Source organism: Pseudorasbora parva, chromosome 15 (assembly GCF_024679245.1).
Source record: "Pseudorasbora parva isolate DD20220531a chromosome 15, ASM2467924v1, whole genome shotgun sequence".
NCBI lineage: Eukaryota > Metazoa > Chordata > Actinopteri > Cypriniformes > Gobionidae > Pseudorasbora > Pseudorasbora parva.
In genome coordinates this window covers 17,564,977-17,583,616 of record NC_090186.1, presented here as the reverse complement: position 1 = coordinate 17,583,616, position 18,640 = coordinate 17,564,977, and the positions used below count along the sequence as shown (strand labels likewise).

The 18,640-nt window shown below is 37.6% G+C and overlaps 1 protein-coding gene across 2 annotated transcripts in view; it reads left to right on the top strand.

Annotated features, from left to right (window-relative positions):
• Positions 1 to 4,688: 4,688 nt before the first annotated feature.
• Positions 4,689 to 18,640, top strand: part of si:dkey-174m14.3 (uncharacterized protein LOC563117 homolog) — a 32,342-nt gene continuing 18,390 nt past the window's right edge. The window contains exon 1 of one of the 2 annotated variants that reach the window (XM_067417251.1): positions 4,689 to 5,069. In XM_067417251.1, coding sequence (XP_067273352.1) covers positions 4,951 to 5,069 — 119 coding nt within the window. In that variant the 5' untranslated portion in view covers positions 4,689 to 4,950. The remainder of the gene's footprint in view (positions 5,070 to 18,640) is intronic. The other variant, XM_067417252.1, reaches the window with a different exon arrangement.

Here is an 18,640-nt window from a genome sequence, read left to right as displayed (position 1 = left end):
AGCTATTAACCTAATCATCAGAATCAACTAATTAACTCTAAACACCTGCGAAAGATTCCTGAGGCTTTTAAAAACTCTCAGCCTGTTTTACTTAAAACCACAATCATGGGTAAGACTGCCAACCTGACTGCTGTCCAGAAGGCCATCATTGACACCCTCAAGCGAGAGGGTAAGACACAGAAAGAAATTTCTGAACGAACAGGCTGTTCCCAGAGTGCTGTATAAAGACACCTCAGTGGGAAGACTGTGGGAAGGAAAAAGTGTGGCAAAAAACGCTGCACAACGAGAAGAGGTGACCGGACTCTGAGGAAGATTGTGGAGAAGGACCGATTCCAGACCTCGGGGGACCTGTGGAAGCAGTGGACTGAGTCTGGAGTAGAAACATCCAGAGCCACCATGCACAGGCGTGTGCAGGAAATGGGCTACAGGTGCCGCATTCCCCAGGTCAAGCCAGTTTTGGGCTACAGAGAAGCAGCACTGGACTGTTGCTCAGTGGTCCAAAGTACTTCTTTCGGATGAAAGCAAATTTTGCATGTCATTTGGAAATCAAGGTGCCAGAGTCTGGAGGAAGACTGGGGAGAAGAAAATGTCAAAATGCCTGAAGTCCAGTGTCAAGTACCCACAGTCAGTGATGGTCTGGGGTGCCATGTCAGCTGCTGGTGTTGGTCCACTGTGTTTTATCAAGGGCAGGGTCAATGCAGCTAGCTATCAGGAGATTTTGGAGCACTTCATGCTTCCATCTGCTGAAAAGCTTTATGGAGATGAAGACTTGGTTTTTCAGCACGACCTGGCACCTGCTCACAGTGCCAAAACCACTGGTAAATGATTTACTGACCATGGTATTACTGTGCTCAATTGGCCTGCCAACTCTCCTGACCTGAACCCCATAGAGAATCTGTGGGATATTGTGAAGAGAAAGTTGAGAAACACAAGACCCAACACTCTGGATGAGCTTAAGGCCGCTATCGAAGCGTCCTGGGCCTCCATAACACCTCAGCACTGCCACAGGCTGATTGCCTCCATGCCACGCCGCATTGAAGCAGTCATTTCTGCAAAAGGATTCCCGACCAAGAATTGAGTGCATAACTGAACATAATTATTTGAAGGTTGACTTTTTTGTATTAAAAACACTTTTTTTATTGGTCGGATGAAATATGCTAATTTTGTGGAATTTTGGGGTTTCATGAGCTGTATGCCAAAATCATCAGTATTAAAACAATAAAAGACCTGAAATATTTCAGTTGGTGTGCAATGAATCTAAAATATATGAAAGTTTAATTTTTATCATTACATTATGGAAAATAATGAACTTTATCACAATATGCTAATTTTTTGAGAAGGACCTGTATATGCAGAACAGGAGTGCACTGAAGTGCTACTGAAAAAAAAGGCAAAAGATCATACACAGATAGGCAGTCCAATCACACAAACAAAACACGGGACAGCAGCAAAAGGGTAATCCAGGCAACAGGCAAGAATTCTAACAAACCCAAGAGACATGAAACCAGGGATAACACTCAGAAATGCAGTGTGAGACCAGACAAGACTTTGCAATGAATGACAGAGATAATCAGGCTTCTATAGGGTGAGGAAAACAGAATAAGGAGACACAGGTGTAAACAGTGAGTGCTAATGAGTCCGGGCAAAGGATTATGGGTAATGTAGTTTATGATAGCGTGACAGTCCGGGGTGGAGTGCCCTCTCATGGTAATCATGGGCACTCACACTGGTGAATCGTGACACTGTTTATGAAAATATTGCTGTTTATTTTAGTGGTCCAACATGGCAACATTTAAGCAGTTGTGTGAGTTGCCAATAAGACTTTTTGTGCAATCCAAGGGCTCAGGGTATGGCCAATGCTCTAACTGCTTTCCAGGAGTCTACTTTGTGCTGGACGCGCTGATTAAAGTGACAGAACGTTGTTCGCATTAAAATAAACATGCATTGAAGTGAAAATCTGGTTTTTTCACCACAGATTCATATAATTTAAAGTTTAATCTGTTTCAAGGACTTTTTGCCTCGGTTAAAGCAAGAAAACAGACACATTAAGGTAAATAGGGAGACATAATGGAGAGCTCTTGTCTTTTCTTGAAGGTGGAGAAATAAAGTTCATTATGACCTGCAGGATCTCAGGATTTAAAGAAATTAAAGACTAGATTTTTTTGTCTATTGTAAGTTTTAATGTAAAACGTTTTTGATTTTAACATAGGCCTAGTTTAAATATTTTGCCACTTGCATGAGCAACATAATATTTAATAAATATAAAGTAAATATAAAGTGATTAATTGAATAAAACGTTGTTTAAACGTGACATTTAAAGGGTGTATTGGGGGAGGGGGGGGGGCAAGGGCCCCGCAAAAGCTTAGCCCAGGGCCCCGCAAAGGCTTAACACGGCCCTATCTACCATTTACTGTCAATCACGGAGAGATCATGCATCCAACCTTATTTTTGATCCTGTTTCTGATGAAGATAAAGATTTTGAGAAACAACCAATTGTTTTGAGTTTGGAAATGGACGCTTTTGAGTGGTAAGTTTAGTCTTTATTTTCATTAAGACCTGCAAAACGTAACGTCAGTACCACAACTTCAGCTTACATGTGAACTAGCATATAACATTAACTTTACACGTTAACTCATATCTTCAGCAGTCACAACTTTGTTTTAGCCTATTAAAAACATTTTAATCACTGTAATTGCATCACCGTTACAATGATAGCTTCTTCACTTTGAATCACAAACTCTAAACAGCGAACTGGAGAACGTTAGCGCACACAAATGTTGTTAAGTACAGTACAGTAGCCTACAGTTTTAAAAACAAAAACAAATTGACGATGCCTTGTCAAATTACTACTATTTCAACTTAAGTGGTGGAGTTGACCGTTAGCTAGAAGGATCGAGTGAGCGATCGGTAAGCAACTAAACTAACATTGTTAGCTCCTGAGTTTGTTGTTGATGAAAATAGCCTATAGGCTAAATTATAATTCTATCCGACAAAAGGGACTGCCATATGTATCTGCGGTTGTATTTTGTAGATTTGTATGACAACATTGGCAGGGAATGATATTAACTTTGACATTTGTCATACTGATGTATACTACTTGGAGTTTACTGTTGTTACTGTATTAGCATCTTGCGTTGGATCTAGACAACACAGGGAATATTATCGCTAATGTTGTCTCACTAAGAAACTTCTAGTTTGATCAAAAATAGTTTAGAGTCAATAAGTGGATAAAATCACTTACTGCTCGTGGGGATATAGTTTGAATTGCCGCTTCTCCAGTATCAGACGCTGAGTGAAGCCTGCCGCTATTGTCCAGGTTAGAAAAACCGTGGTGAAATGGGCTGAGCAGACGAACAACTTTTAATTAAATTGTTGCGGTATCCGGTTATAGATAAATGTGCCTGTTGACAGTTTTGTTAAGTGGGAAGGGTATGAAAAGTCCCCACGTCTCATGCACAGCCTGGAACATAACATCTATTTCCATGATCTGCCATTTTCACTATCCTCGCGTGATGCATGCGCTGCCGTATACAAATGTTGGGGGCGTACATATTAATGATCAAAGCAATTAAAGCAATTGCATCACATATGCCGTTATGTTGAGAATCGCCTATTTTTCCGTGGTGTTTTTCACAAACAAGATTTGCATATAAAGGAAGAAATAATGGTGTTTGAGACTCACTGTATGTGATGTCCATGTACTGAACTCTTGATATTCAACTATGCCATGGTTAATTAAATTTTTCATTCTAGGGCACCTTTAATCAATTTCAACTTGCTCAAATTTCAATCACTTCCAGATTTTTGTACTTTGTACGCAGGTCGCATATTGGCATTTAATTTTTTTGCAGTATTTACATTGCTCAAAACTGCGCATGCGTCCAACACCTGTGTACGTGTATGAGTCAGAAGAAGTATACTTTGCAAGGCTGTGCGTTCGACTGTGTGCGTACGCTTGCGTATACTTTGGGCTTTATACCTGCATCAGCCAACTGTTTTTGAAAAGAATGGGAATGCTGGGAATTTTGTTTACATGTCTAGTTTGTGCTACAAGTGGCTTAGAAATTACATAATTTACAGTTAAAAATTTAGATGACAAGTCTAATAATTCCCTGTACAAAATTGTAAAAAACTTTCTTTGTGTAATTACAAATACAACAGCGGTGTTAGGCATCCATGTGAACTTATTTATTTGTCTGTATAAAGAGATGTTGACTGTGTATGCAACACAAAATATATATTTGAATACCTTGCAAAAATTGCAAAATGTACAAACATTGCAAATTGGCTTTATCATTTTTTGGATTGGCCTGTACAGTATTAAACCAACTTCAATGTCTTATACTACACTGGATCACGTACCTCCTGCCTGCCGTTGAATTAATAGGACTGCTGGAACGGTCCTTGGTCACTGCTGCACACTAAATCTGAATGAGAATGTGAATTCCTCTGACATAATCTCACTCTTGCATTATTCATGGGGCGGCAGGGAGACAGACCTAGCGAGAGAGAAAGCTGTAGCACGCAGTGGATGTGAGAACCGGAGTGCCTTCCCATCCCTCCCTCAGATTCTTTCATCAACAGATGAGCCCACCTGTTTCCCTTCTAAACCTCTCTCTCCCTCTCACACTCCTTTTTCTCACCCTCTTCCTCTCTCTGGTCTGCTGTCTGTCATCAGATCCTTTGGATCTCCGTGAAGTCTATGAGTGATTTTCTCTCGGGGAGGAGGAAAGAGAGGGGGCGGCGTGCATGATGTTGTGTATCTGCATTCTGGCTGCAACTGTGCTTTCCATTCGCACTTAATCTGTCAAGATTCCTCCCCTCCTCGCACATGAGATCGGTGCAGAAGTATACGGGCACTGTTGGCTAGAGAGAGAGTGAGAGAAAAGGGAGAGACAGAAGGAGCGAGAGAGAGAGAGCGAGTGAGTGAGAGAGGAAGAGAAAAGCTGTATGTGCCTCAGACTGCGCAGTGATGCCTTGGCAGCTTCGGGAACCAGGCGCACGTTCGTTTCAGTAATCTCCTCTTATTTCTTCTTCCAGGCTTCGGAAGAGGAGATGCAGACCATAAGGTAAGCAGATTTACCTTTTTGTCATTTTCTATTCTTCTACTCCTTTTTGTCTCTTCCTTTTATCGCTGACGGTTTAAATGCCTGTTAAAGCAGTTAAAAGCAAGACTGCAGCAGGAATTCACAATGATGTAGGAAGCAAGATTAGCCCGCGTTCTCCACCAAAAAAAAGAAGGGTTTAGCTAGTTGAAAAAGCTCCAGCTTCTTCTGAAAGCTCAGCAGTTTTGGTTGGTAATGTGTCATAGACCCCATCCATTTGACTATCATTTGCATTTCAGAATGTGCATGTTTCATTTCCCTCAGAGAAGACCTGTAGAGAGGCAGCAAGGCACATACTGGCCATTCCCAAACTGAACTGTGCCTTTCCATTGGCTGGAGAATATTCAAGCTGTGCATGTGCTGCCATCAGATCGCTGTTCCCTAAGGCAACATCAGAGATGGGGCTCGGGAAATTATTTATGAGCTTGCTAGGTGTTCACTGCTGGTGCTGCTGTATATTATAGCATATAAGTCATGTGGGGGGGAAAGGGATGACTCAAGCTTTGTGGGGGAAGCTGGAAGGATTTATTGGGGGTTCCCCCTCCTTCGCATGAATTATTAATAAATTACAGGGCGAGGGAAATGTTTTGAGTCATACTGATGGATTTCAGCTTCCTTGTCTTCGTGTTGCTAAGAGAAATGAAAAACTGCAAAGTAAATGTGCTTGCAAGGACTCTGCATCTATGATGAAGAGCACTTGTCACAGTGGATTGCTATGTTTGGCAGAGATGTCAGTGGGCCAATATTCGTTGTCTAAACATTTCCTGTCTGTTTAAACATGCATATTCTATCTATTTTCAGATTAAATGTACTGCAGTGAATAGATTAAAATTCAATCAAACATAGAAGAGACAGAAGAGCTCAATCCTCTATGTGGATCACAGTAGGGAATACAGTTCACATGTACTCTTTGTTGAGTCTAGAACAATGCTGGGCAACTCTGTAACCCTTGATTTCCAGTTTCCTGCAGAGTTTAGCTCCGACTATCAAACTGACCTGCCTGTTTTCTGGTAATCCTGGAAAACTTGATAAGCTTGTGCTGGTGTATTTCACAGGACAGTGGATCTTTAGGGCCAGAGTTGAGAACCCTTGCCCTAGTACAGTGGTTTCAATCCCTGGTCCTGGAGTATCCCACTGCAAATTTTGGATGTCTCTCTTATTTGACTCACCCATCTTAGGTCTTTACTAACCAACTGATGAGTTGAATGAGGTTTGATTAGGGCAGCATCTAAGGGTACAACGACCTAAGTACAACGAAGGGTACGACAATGATGTGCTAAAAAATAAAACGTTTCCACGTTCACACGACAACGTTGTCAGAATGATCCCCGTTCATACTAATCTACCAAAATGAATAAATACGCTGTATTATGCAGCCAGGCCAGTATAGTTGGCAATGTCACTTTGTAAAGAAACACTACGTGCCTATAGACACATAATTCGCATGCACATGAGGTCACCGTTTTCTCACATTTGCGTTTTTGTAGTTTACACAGAGACGATAACATCATAGTTTTGAAAAACTTGCACTTTGAAATCCGTTTTCAAAAGTTTGTGTTTTCAGGCTTCCAAAAATCGTAAATGATTATCTAAAACACCTTTTTTTCCTGTTTGGGTTGAAAACAGTGTCATGTAAATGGCCCCAAAAGTGTGCAGTGTCAGGGGGACTCCAGGACAAAGGTTGGGACCCACTGGTCTACACTGTAAAAAAATATTTAGCAAAAAGTTACCTGGTTGCCTTAACATTTTGAGTTCTTTGAAATTAACATTTTGAGTTAATACAATGAAATTTTTTTGAGATTCGACAACCTTTATTAAAATATTATTAAAAATTTTTGTAAGCATATTGGGTAATTGTGTGTGTTTTATTTCTGATGACGCAGTGAAACATGCCAAATACTGCTATTTTCATGATTTAGCTCATTTTTTATGTGGTTCAGATACAATAATATTTTGAGTTTCTATTTATAAACAAATTTCCTTCATTGTATCAACTCAAATTTTTAATTTCAATAAACTCAAAATTTTAAGGCAACCAGGTTACTTACTTTTTTAAGTTAAACCAACAAAAAACAACACTTTCTTTTACAGTGTAGTATATGCAATGTTTTAGGTTAATAGTGGAACAAAATTATAATCTGTCCATTTTTTATCCTGCCTGAACTGGATTGAATAATTAACAATTCATTTTAATTGATTAGATGTGGAACGATTGTTAGATACTTTCCATTAATAGCTTCATAAGCCCTTTTGGACTGTAATTGTTTCTCATGTACAGGGGCTATAAGATTGTATTGCCATCCGAATCAAGAATGTCAGTGTTTTTTTCCCACCACCCATGTAAAAATACAAATTATCTGACAAACACCAAGGTCATGTGGTCATTTAATTGACATCCGAATCCACAGAATAGATCACTTCCAAATTCTCAGTTTAAATCTGTTATTGTGGCAGCAATATATGCAATACAATTTTAAAATATGTTTTATACAATTATATACATTAAAAATATAAACCAAGCAGCTTTATGCTTACCTCATGTAAATAAGAGGGTGCATTAACTTATTTCCACTAATTTCCATATTTTCAAAATGACATCCAAGATAGAAAACCATTTCAAAATAGAGTTTCTAGCCCCCCTTTTTTAAACAGTTGATTTAAATAATTAAATAATAAATAGGTAATCATGTCCTATTATTACATTAAATATGAATTTATTCTAATTGTTCCAAACACATGACATTTTATTTACAGCAGACAATAATGCGAGTTCCTGGGTTCCTAGGATCACAAAATGGCGATTCCTCTACCATGAATAAATCGGCATCTGAATTCATGAGTTTTATCACTGAGGTGGCATGCAAATTAATTTTTAGATGTCCACATGAGAAACAATTACCATCAAAATAGAGCTATAGATTAAGTTGCTGCATTGCGTGGAATATGCATTGGCAAAGTATGCTAAGGTCTGAATCTTTAGGCCAGAAATGATTCTGCAAAGGTGATACACGAGGGATGGTGGACAGAATATGCAAACATAAGGTAAAACCCCAATTATCTTCGCAGTTTATTGCAAATGGCCAGTGTGGCCCTGACCCCCTCAGTGCAGCAAATCTGATGTAACACTGTGAAATCACTTCTTCTTTGTCCTTTTCTCTTCTTCTACACAAAAAAAGGACTTGACAGCCATTCACGTTTATTTCAGAGATTACATTTCAAAAGACAGGAAGTCACCATATATATATATATATATATATATATATATATATATATATATATATATATATGTGTGTGTGTGTGTGTGTGTGACAATTAGCAGAGCCCCCAAATTCACATTACCGTAATGCATCGAAATGTTTAGTTTATTTTTTTAATTCTCAATTTTCTCATTGATGATTCTCAGTAGATTCTCGTTACTGTTCCACAGCAATGAAAGCAATCCAGTCTGGACACAGTCTTTCTTTTTTATAAATTGGTATAGGTTAAATAAAGTGCATATATAATTAATTAGCAATTTAAACATATCCTGTCTTTTCACATTAATGAGAATAAGGTGCTCGTATTGCAAAATATATTCATTCAAAATATAAATTAAAATTTTGGAATAGAATATGTTTTAGACATTATTGTGAGGTACAGTATATCTGTAAAATGTATGCATGCATGGCCATTTCGAAAACATGGTAATTGTAATACAGCTTGCAATAAATGATATGTATAGAAATATATGTATAGAGATAATATTACAAGGATGTGTATTAGACCGATCTAACAGAAATCTGCTTAGCGTAATCAGGGGTATAGTATTGGAAAAGTGTGTGTTTGTGGAAACACATTACAACCAGGGTTTTTGAAAAGTATTATTTAGCAAAAATTTTAAATGATGCTACAGAATCACAGTTGGTTTACAAGACCAAGTCCAAAATACATGATCATTCTGTTGGTTTCAGTTGATGTTGTTTTACTCCATTAGTTGAATGATATCCGCAATGACGTGGCTTGAAACAATGTTTTGCAGCCTTGGGCTCTGATGTTCTCCGTCTGTTCTGAAGAATCGTTTATTATAACCTGAAAATAACTATTTTTAACACGTGAGCTCGTCTGTTTGTTCTTGAATATGTACATATGCCCGCATGTTCTGAATTTTCTCAGTACCGTTTAGCCTGCCAACATTCAGCTTTGCAGGCTTAATATTTTATATACTAGCAGATCCCTGCCTCTCAGGGACATTGCTGGTGTGTGCGTTAGTATTTTCTTTTGTTTAAAAATACGAGGAATGCGTACATCAATGAAACGGTTGAACTGAAACTGTCAAGAACATGCGCACTTATATTTCACATCAAATGTAAAAAATGAAAAATTATGATATCTTAAGGAGTGTTGTGATTTTTTTTATTAATATTGTCATTAATTTGTTTTTTTTCCCCAAAAATATGTGTTGATGAGATAAATTTATATTAAATTATTTTAAGAATGTATATAAACATTTAAGCCATTCATTTGTATTCATTTATAGTATTCATTTATTTTATTTAGATTTTAGGCGTGAAATATGATCGAGACATGTTTCTTATGAGTTGCTGATATGGCCAGTGTTGGGTGTAATTAATAAGTATTCTAATTACTTTTCCCTTGAAAAATTAAGGGATTACTCTTCATTTTTCTGTAATTTAATTACAGATACTTCTGATGTAATTGCATTAAATACTTTATATAGACGATAGAACAAGTCGATAAACAACAGTGGATTTAAAGCTGCAATCCGTAACTTTTTGCGCTCTAGCGGTTATTAAACAGAACTCCACGTGTCTGGCAGTTCAATAATAATTTATGCAATTGTATATTGTTTATTTGAAAGAATCAAAAGTGCGGTATCCTGTCTATCCTTGCATTGTTCAACTGGTCGAGGATGATATGAGATTTAGTAATGAGTAATAAGTAATAAATCAATAATTTTTAAAGAGCATAATTACAATAATCTTATTACACTGTTGAAGATTTTTTAGAGTAACTCAACACTGGAGCTGTCCACCATCCTTTGAGTTTTTGAAAAGTTGTCAAAATTGTTCTCAAAACTATCCCTGTTCACATGGATTCAAGAAAATCATTAAAAGCGATGTATTATGCTGCCAGGCCAGTAGTAGTTAACGTCACTTTGTAAAGAAACAAACATGTATGTGCATTAAATAGTAGTGTATACACACTAAAGAGTACACAATTGTACCATTAAGGGTAAATTAGTGTAACTCTAAGTAAGGGGCAGGCATGTTCTGTCTAGAGAGCTGATGTCCTGCCGAGTTTAGCTTCAACCCTACTAAGCCACAACAGTATAAAACTCATGGCTCCCAGAATGCATTGCAGCATTAAGTATCATACCATTATTGAGATTCGTACACTGATTCTTGAAATCTGTGTGCGTCTAAACTTTGGTTCCCCTAGATTGTTTTTAAAAATCAAAAATTTTAGTCAGGGATGAGTCAAACATTTTTCTTTATGGTTTATGGCTTCTTTTAATTGAACAGAACATGTTTTGTTAACACTGTAACCACAAACTCACATAAAAAGCCAAGAGTCAAACTGCCCAACTAGAAGAAAATACTGATCACCATAATGGTGACCAAGCATTTTTAATAAAACTTAAATTCTCAATAAGAGCTTCTATATAGACATCTTTCAGGGTTGGAGCCCAACTCTGCAGGACAGTAACTCACTAGGACCGAACTTGACTTGCCTACCCCTGCTCTAAGTAGAGGAAAATTGTACCCTAAGGACCAATTGTGTACCTTTAAAGGTACTGTTATATGTTTTGTTCCCCAAGAAACAAAATTGTACCTCCACTTTACCTTTTTTTCTGAAACTGAAGAGATGATAATGATATTGTTCAAAAACTTGCACTTAGTATTCAAAACGCTGTTGTCTTGTAAATGAATGGCCAAAATGCATACAAAGTTTTCAGTTTTTGTTTGAAAATGGCCGCCTCGTTTTGAAAGTATACTAAACCGTAAATGAAAACCTTGTTCCTCTGGGATGAAACAACCCATTATCATTCTGTGCCATGACAAGATGACGTCCCACAAAACTTTCCTATCCTAATTTTCAAGCAATTTTCCACAAAAATGAATCTCAATCCCACAGCAAAAATGACTCCCAGTTGAATTGCTGGGCACCGTGACACATTTTAACATGGCCCTCGGCGCAACGCGTTGCTGCTGCTTCTTGGAATCCCATTCCACCCATCAGATTTCCGTTGCTCATCCTCAATTCTGCCCGGATAGACTGTCCTGATTCTTCTCCTTTCCGTTTATCTGCCATCTGCAGGCCGCATAATCCACTTAAGCCATAATTATTCCCCGCTGTTTGCAAGTGGGTGGCTGGTGGAAGGAGGGATGATGCGAGATTGAAAGTGAGAGTGAGAGATAGAGGCGAGAAAGACAGCCAGAGTAACAACAAATCAAGTCAGTGCAGATAAATGACTGGATTGTTACAGTGTGTCTTCTGTGAGTCTTTTCTTTTTAAAGAATGAAATGGCATTCACAAATGGTTGTACTTCCATAATGTGAACATTCAATGAGAAAAAATGTAGGGCAGGACATGATTGTGTCCATTGGGAATTGAGTGCATTGTAAAAAGTGGGCGTTTCATGCCAGAAAGGAGCCAGACCTGAATACGAGTTTACAGTTGATTGTGGAGGAGTACTTCCGTCTTGACTTTTGAGGAGGATTTTTGGCTGGGAATGTGGAGACTGAAGCTCTAAGTTGTATTCGGTAAAACAGTATACTGAAATAATGCATGGATAGCTATTTTTCAGTGTTGCCAGATTGGGTCGACAATTTCCAGTCGCAAACCCACCAAAACCCGCTCACTCCAAGAAAAAAAAAACCGCCTAAAACTTTAACTGCCAAAATAATGTGATAGAATTTTATTGCCGTACCAATCAAGGTTGAAAAGTACCATTTTATCTCCTTAAAACATAATGTTGATGAAAGAAAAAAAAATCAAAACAGGGCAAATATATTAAAGATATTTAGTGAATATGACTAAAATGTCCAAGTGGAAACTGTCAAAGCGGCAAACCCTTTGCATAATTTTCGATGTCACTAGTAAGAATATGCCAATTTAAGTGCAAAAAGTGCCCAAAATAAGAGATCGGAAACAGCAACGTAATTATTCACACACATTAATGCACACACCACTGACAAAATGTGTCACTCATTGATCCTGTAAAATAATCCGCCAACAGAAAAAAACCTATGCGCTCACCTTTGTGTTGCGCTTTGCTTTGACAAAACTACAGTACTTTTGTGAAGTACATAAAACACGCACTTAGCCCAGTCAAAACAGATGAATTGTGGATTAAAACCTCTTTCACCAGCTGTCTGGGGCTGCTAGTTGCAGATGTGTAAATGACGATGGAAAGGAGTCATGGTTATATTTATAAAGAGTCTTCGAGTCACAGGTGCAATCTACGTTTGAGAGTTGGATCTCTCTTTACTGTATCACTCTTTACTGTAGGTACATATTTATGACACTTTGGCATAGAGATTACTTGGATATGCAGCTACAAGCAAAAAACCTGTCAGTCATGTCTGCCTGCTGATCACCGATTGGCTGAAAGTGATTGCTCGCCAGCCGTGTCAATACCTACGCTAGCTGACTTTTCTTGGGCCTGTGTCGTCATGATGACTGGTTTAATGGAGTACAAGCACACTTGAGTAGTTTATTAAGCAATTATTTAGAATTTTGAAAAGCGATGAACTGACCAAAAACCAGGCTAAATTTTGGGAACCCGCCCAATCTGGCAACACTGGCTGCTTTGGCTATTTCTTAATGTTGTGTGCAGTGTTTCCTTCACAGAACAATAAACATGCGTGCACCATCCAATTCACAAACAAATGATCCAATTCTCCACAGATTCCTTTTAATAATTCCTGTAATTTCTGGTTATGTACGATCCAAATGAACCACAAACTGTGATGTACACTATCGTTCAAAAGTTTGGGATCAGTATGATTTTTTTATATTTTATTTTTTAAAGAAATTAATACTTTTATTTAGCAATGATATAATAAACGTATCAAAAGGGACCGTAAATAATTTTTTTAATGGTTTTCTTTTAAACTTTATATTAATCAAATGATACCTGAAAAACATGCATCACACACAAAATAGTATTATTTAATAATAATGAGAAACGTTTCTTAAAGGGATAGCTCACCAAAAAACAGAAATTCTGTCATCATTTACTCATCCTCAGGTTGTTGTAAGCCTGCATTAAAGGTATATATAGTTCACCCAAAAAAGGAAATGACCCCATGATTTACTCACCCTCAAGCCATCCTAGGTGTATATAACATTCTTCTTTCAGGGAAAAACAATCTGAGTTTGTCCTGATTTAAAAAAAAAAAAAAAAAAAAAAAAAAAAAAAAAAAAATAATTCTTTTTATTTAGCATGGAAGGACATAATAAACTTATCAAAAGTGACAGTAAAGACATGTTACAAACCATTTCTATTTGTTTTTTAAATGCTGTTCTTTGAAACTTTCTATTAATCAAATGATCCTTGTAAAACATGCATCACACAAAAATATTATTATTATTATAAATATATTATTATTTAATAATAAGAAATGTTTCTTAAAGTGATAGCTCACCAAAAAAAAAAAAAAAAAGGAAATTCTGTGATCATTTGCTCATCCTCAGGTTGTTGTAAACCTGCATTATATATATATATATATATATATATATATATATATATATATATATATATATATATATATATATATATATATATATATATATATTAAAAAAATTTACCCCAAAAATTATAATAAGCCCATGATTTACTCACCCTCAAGCCATCCTAGGTGTATATGACATTCTTCTTTCAGAGAAATACAATCTGAGTTTGTCCTGGCTAATCCAAACATTATAATTGTCAGGGTTCTGCCCTGGCAGTCTGGTCTGTTTTGTCTTTGTTTAATGTTTCTATGTTTGTGTTGTGTCTTAGTACATGGATCTGTCTCTCTTTGTGTTTGTCATGTGTTCCTCTTGTCCTGCCTCCTTGTTTGCTGTTACCACGCCCCCTTGTTTAGTCTGGTCTTGTCCTTGTTTCACTAATTGTGCTCACCTGTTCCTCATGTGCTCTGGTCCCTTTATATTGTGCTACCTTCCCTCATGTCGTTGCTGGTTTGTTGCATTTGTTTTGTGCGTGCAAGTTTCTAGCTCAGTGTCAAGTCAGTTCTAGATTTAGGGTCTCCTGGTTTTCTAGCTTTATTTATTTTCAGTTTTTTTCTTTGTTCCTGAATTTTTTAGTCTAGTTAAGTTTCTGACTTTATTTTGCTCATTTTTCTCCAGGTTTTATTTTGGTATTTCTTCCTAGCCCTATTTTTCAGTTTTCTTGTTTTGGATAGCTTATCTTTTATTTGATTTGTCTCCAGTTTTCCCCTTTTTACTTCATTTATAGAGATTGGTTTTGTTTATTTTTCTCTTTTGCTAGCTCCAGTTATTATTTAGATTTTGTTTTTCTTTATCCATGGTTGTTTGTTGGTCTGTTATTTCTTGTTGTGTTGTCTGTGTATGTGTGTGTCCTGTGTTTTCCCTGGCCGCTGTCTCCACTGCCTGACAGCCAAGACGGGAGGTTTTTGTGAGAAAAATCATCGCCCTGCCTGTGGTGTTGCCTCCCAAGCTGTCCTCAAGTTTGTTGGCTGCCTGGACTGGTCTTAGTGGTCATCTTCCCCTGTCAATTATTGTGGTGTCTGTCCCCTGCCCTGGTGTTTGGCCTGTCACTCATCCACTACCCTCTTGTGTCTTGTTGAACTGTCTCGTTAATACACCATCATTGTTCACTCTGCATCTGGGTCCACTATTTCAGCATTCTTGACAATAATGGCAGTGAATGGCAGCCAAAAATTAGTGAAGCCTAAAAAAAGTGCATTCTGAAGGGAATTGGTGAGTTTGTGTAAGAAAAATATCTATTTAAAACTTTATGAAGTAAAATATCTAGCTTCCCCCTTCCGTATTCAACTTGCGAAGACCGTGTAATTCCTCTCGCGGTTCAAAATGCTTAAGCAACGTCCGACGTCATGCATCGCAAATGACATCTTTTCTGTAAGTAGAATAAGGAAGGCGCTCTGGAGAAAGCTACACTGTAAATAAAAAAATATATATGTTGGTTTAACTTAAAGTAACCTGGTTGCCTTAAAATTGAGTTAATTGAAATTAAAAAGGAGTTCATACTATGAAGGAAATTTGTTTAATAAATAGAAACTCAAAATATTATTGTATCTGAACCACATAAAAAATGTGATAAATCATGAAAATAGCACTATTTGGCATGTTTCACTGTGTCATCACAAATAAATACCCATTATGCTTACTAAATCTGTTAATAATATTTGAATAAAGGTTGTCCAATCTCAAAAAATGTTCATTGTATTAACTAAAAATTTTAATTTCAATGAATTTTTTCTAAATATTTTTTTTACAATGTAAATATTTTACATTTTATTAAGTTTTATACACCTAGGATGGCTTGAGGGTAAATCATGGGATAATTTTAATTTTTGGGGGAATTATCCCTTTAAGTTATGTCTTCTGTTGAACATAAAGAAAGGTGATAACCAAACAGTCCCCACGGACATCCATAGTACAGAAAAGAAGGAAAAAAGTACATATTTAAATATGGTGTTACTGATTACAGATACATTCACAACATTTTGTCACAAAAATGTTTTTATTGGTGTTAATGTAATTACTGTTTATCATATGAGATCCAATTGTAAACTTGTTCCATGTTGATGCAATGTTGACTTTTAACTTATACAATTAGACTGTTGTTTAGTTGATCCATTAGTGTTAGGTGCATTTTCAAATCTATGTCTATGCAGCAGTGTGTGTGCGTCTGTGATGAGGGGTTTCCTGGGAGATAATCTCCCTGCGTTCATAGGCTCAGAATACAAAGTGGAGGTGATATCTGAGGCCGTTTCACACCTCGTTTTTCTGTCGCACTCATTCTGTTCTTCCGTCTCACTCCTCCTGTCCCTCTAATGTTCCAGCTCCACTTGTCTTTCATTCTCTCCCCTCGCACCTCTAAAATGTCAGCTGCTCTTTCCAAAAGATCAAATGCAGCCAATGCAGTGGATGCAGCCCCTCGTGATATGAGACGCATTGACTTCCATGGCCTGTTGTGGGAGTATACTTGCCCCTCGTGATGTGGTAAATGTTCGTGGGGGAGGATTTAGGAAGATGTGTTATACTGACGCCCTGCAGTGATTCAGATGGGAGAGAGAAAAGAAGTGAGTGTGCGATGAGTCAGAGGTGGGGGAAACCAAAGAGAAATGCATAATCAATCGTCGCAAACAATCTCTCCATCCATCCCCGATGGACTATCTATAGATGGCAATAGGGACAGGAAAGCAGGGAAAATTATGGCTTTTATGCAGAGCATTTAAAAAAAAATTAAATGACCCCATAAGCACTTTCCATGAATAGGGTGCAATAGGGTCTTATGCTGTCAAATCTAATCAAAAATGGATAAAGGATGTATTTTTGGATTTTAAGAAAGCTTTTGATACTATAAATCATAATATTTTGCTTTCTAGGTTATCTCATTTAATTTATTCAATTGAGGCCATGGAATGGTTGGAATCGTTGGAATCACTTTCAGAACGATTTTATCCAGCTGATTAACGATAAAAACATTGACAGCCAATCAGAATCCATCCTGCTGTAATGAGCTGGAGCATTTAAAGTACCAGACATGCTTAGAATAAACGGAATAATATCGCCTGCTAGTGTGGGCACTAATATAATTATCTTTATATGTGTGAACAGGCCTTTAAAGCTTTAGAAGAAAAGCCAAATAGTCTTCATCACTGTAGTGTTTTAACTCAGTTTTCTGTTTTGAGTTGGGAACATCTGAAATCATAAATTCATAACATCATAACTTTACATATTTTATGTATTATTAATTTGTATCCCTGATTAAATAAAAAAATAAATAAAAAAATGGTATCCCATTTGTGTGTAGATTAATCCAAAACAGAGTGTGATGGAAGAAGGGTCAGCATTCAAGAAAACTTTAAACACAGAGCAAATACTACATATTCACATATACACTATATTGCCAAAAGTATTGGGACACCCCCTCCAAATCATTACATTCAGGTGTTCCGATCACTTCCATGGCCACAGGTGTATAAAATCGAGGACCTAGGCATGCAGACTGCTTCTACAAATATTAGTGAAAGAATGGGTCGCTCTCTGGAGCTCAGTGAATTCAAGCGTGGTACTGTGAAAGATTGCCACCTGTGCAATAGGTCCGTTCGTGAAATTTCCTCACTACTAAATATTCCACAGTCAACTGTTAGTGGTATTATAACAATGTGGAAGCAATTGGGAACAACAGCAACTCATCTACGAAGTGGACCTCCAAACTTCATTTGGCCTTCAGATTAGCTCAAGAACAATGCTTATCGTGGGTTATCATGGCCGAGCAGCTGCATCCAAGTCTTACATCACCAAGCGCAATGCAAATTGTCAGATGCAGTGGTCTAAAGCACGCCGCCACTGGACTGTTCAGTGGAGTGGAGGCGTGTTCTCTAGAGTGACAAATCACGCTTCTCTGTCTGGCAATCCAATTGACCAGTCTGGGTTTTTAGCAGTTGCCAGGAGAACGGTACTTGCCTGACTGCATTGTGCCACATGTAAAGTTTGGTGGAGGGGGGATTATGGCATGTTTTTTTTTTCAGGGGTTGGGCTTGGGCTTGGCCCCTTAGTTCCAGTAAAAGGAACTCTTAATGCTTCAGCATACCAAGACATTTTTGACAATTTCATGCTCCCACCATAGTGGGAACAGTTTGGGGATGACCCCTTCCTGTTCCAACATGACTGCGCACCAGTGCAAAAAGCAAGCTCCATAAAGACATGTATGAGCGAATTTGGCCATAGAGTCCTGACCTCAACCCAAAAGAACACCTTTGGCATAAAAGAAAGTGGAGACTGTGAGCCAGGCCTTCTCATCCAAAATCAGTGTCTGACCTCACAAATACACTTTTTGAAGAATAGTCAAAAATTCCCATAAACACAATGCTAAACCTTGTAGAAGGCTTTTCCAGAAGAGTTGAAGCTGTTATAACTGTAAAGGGTGGACCATCTCCATAATAAACCCTACATATTAAGAATGGGATGTCATTAAAATTCATGTAAAGGCAGGCATCCGAAAACTTTTGGCAAAATAGTGAATGTTGACGTCAACGCAGAACAAATGCTGCGTTCCAAACGAGGTTGGACGTTGGAAATGTCCCAGGAAATCAGACGTCATGTTCAGGGTGCGAACTACGGGGGAGCTAGGGGGAGCTCGGCTCCCTTAAATAAGACATGGGCTCCCCTGAAAATGTGATTTGTGAAATTTTGGGGGGTCTCAAAAAATATTGACACTGTTATATTTTGAGGTGCAATTTCAGTTTTGTGTGCCATCGTGGATTATTATATGTAAAATTGCTCAAAAAATATAATTAATTCATGGATGATGGCGA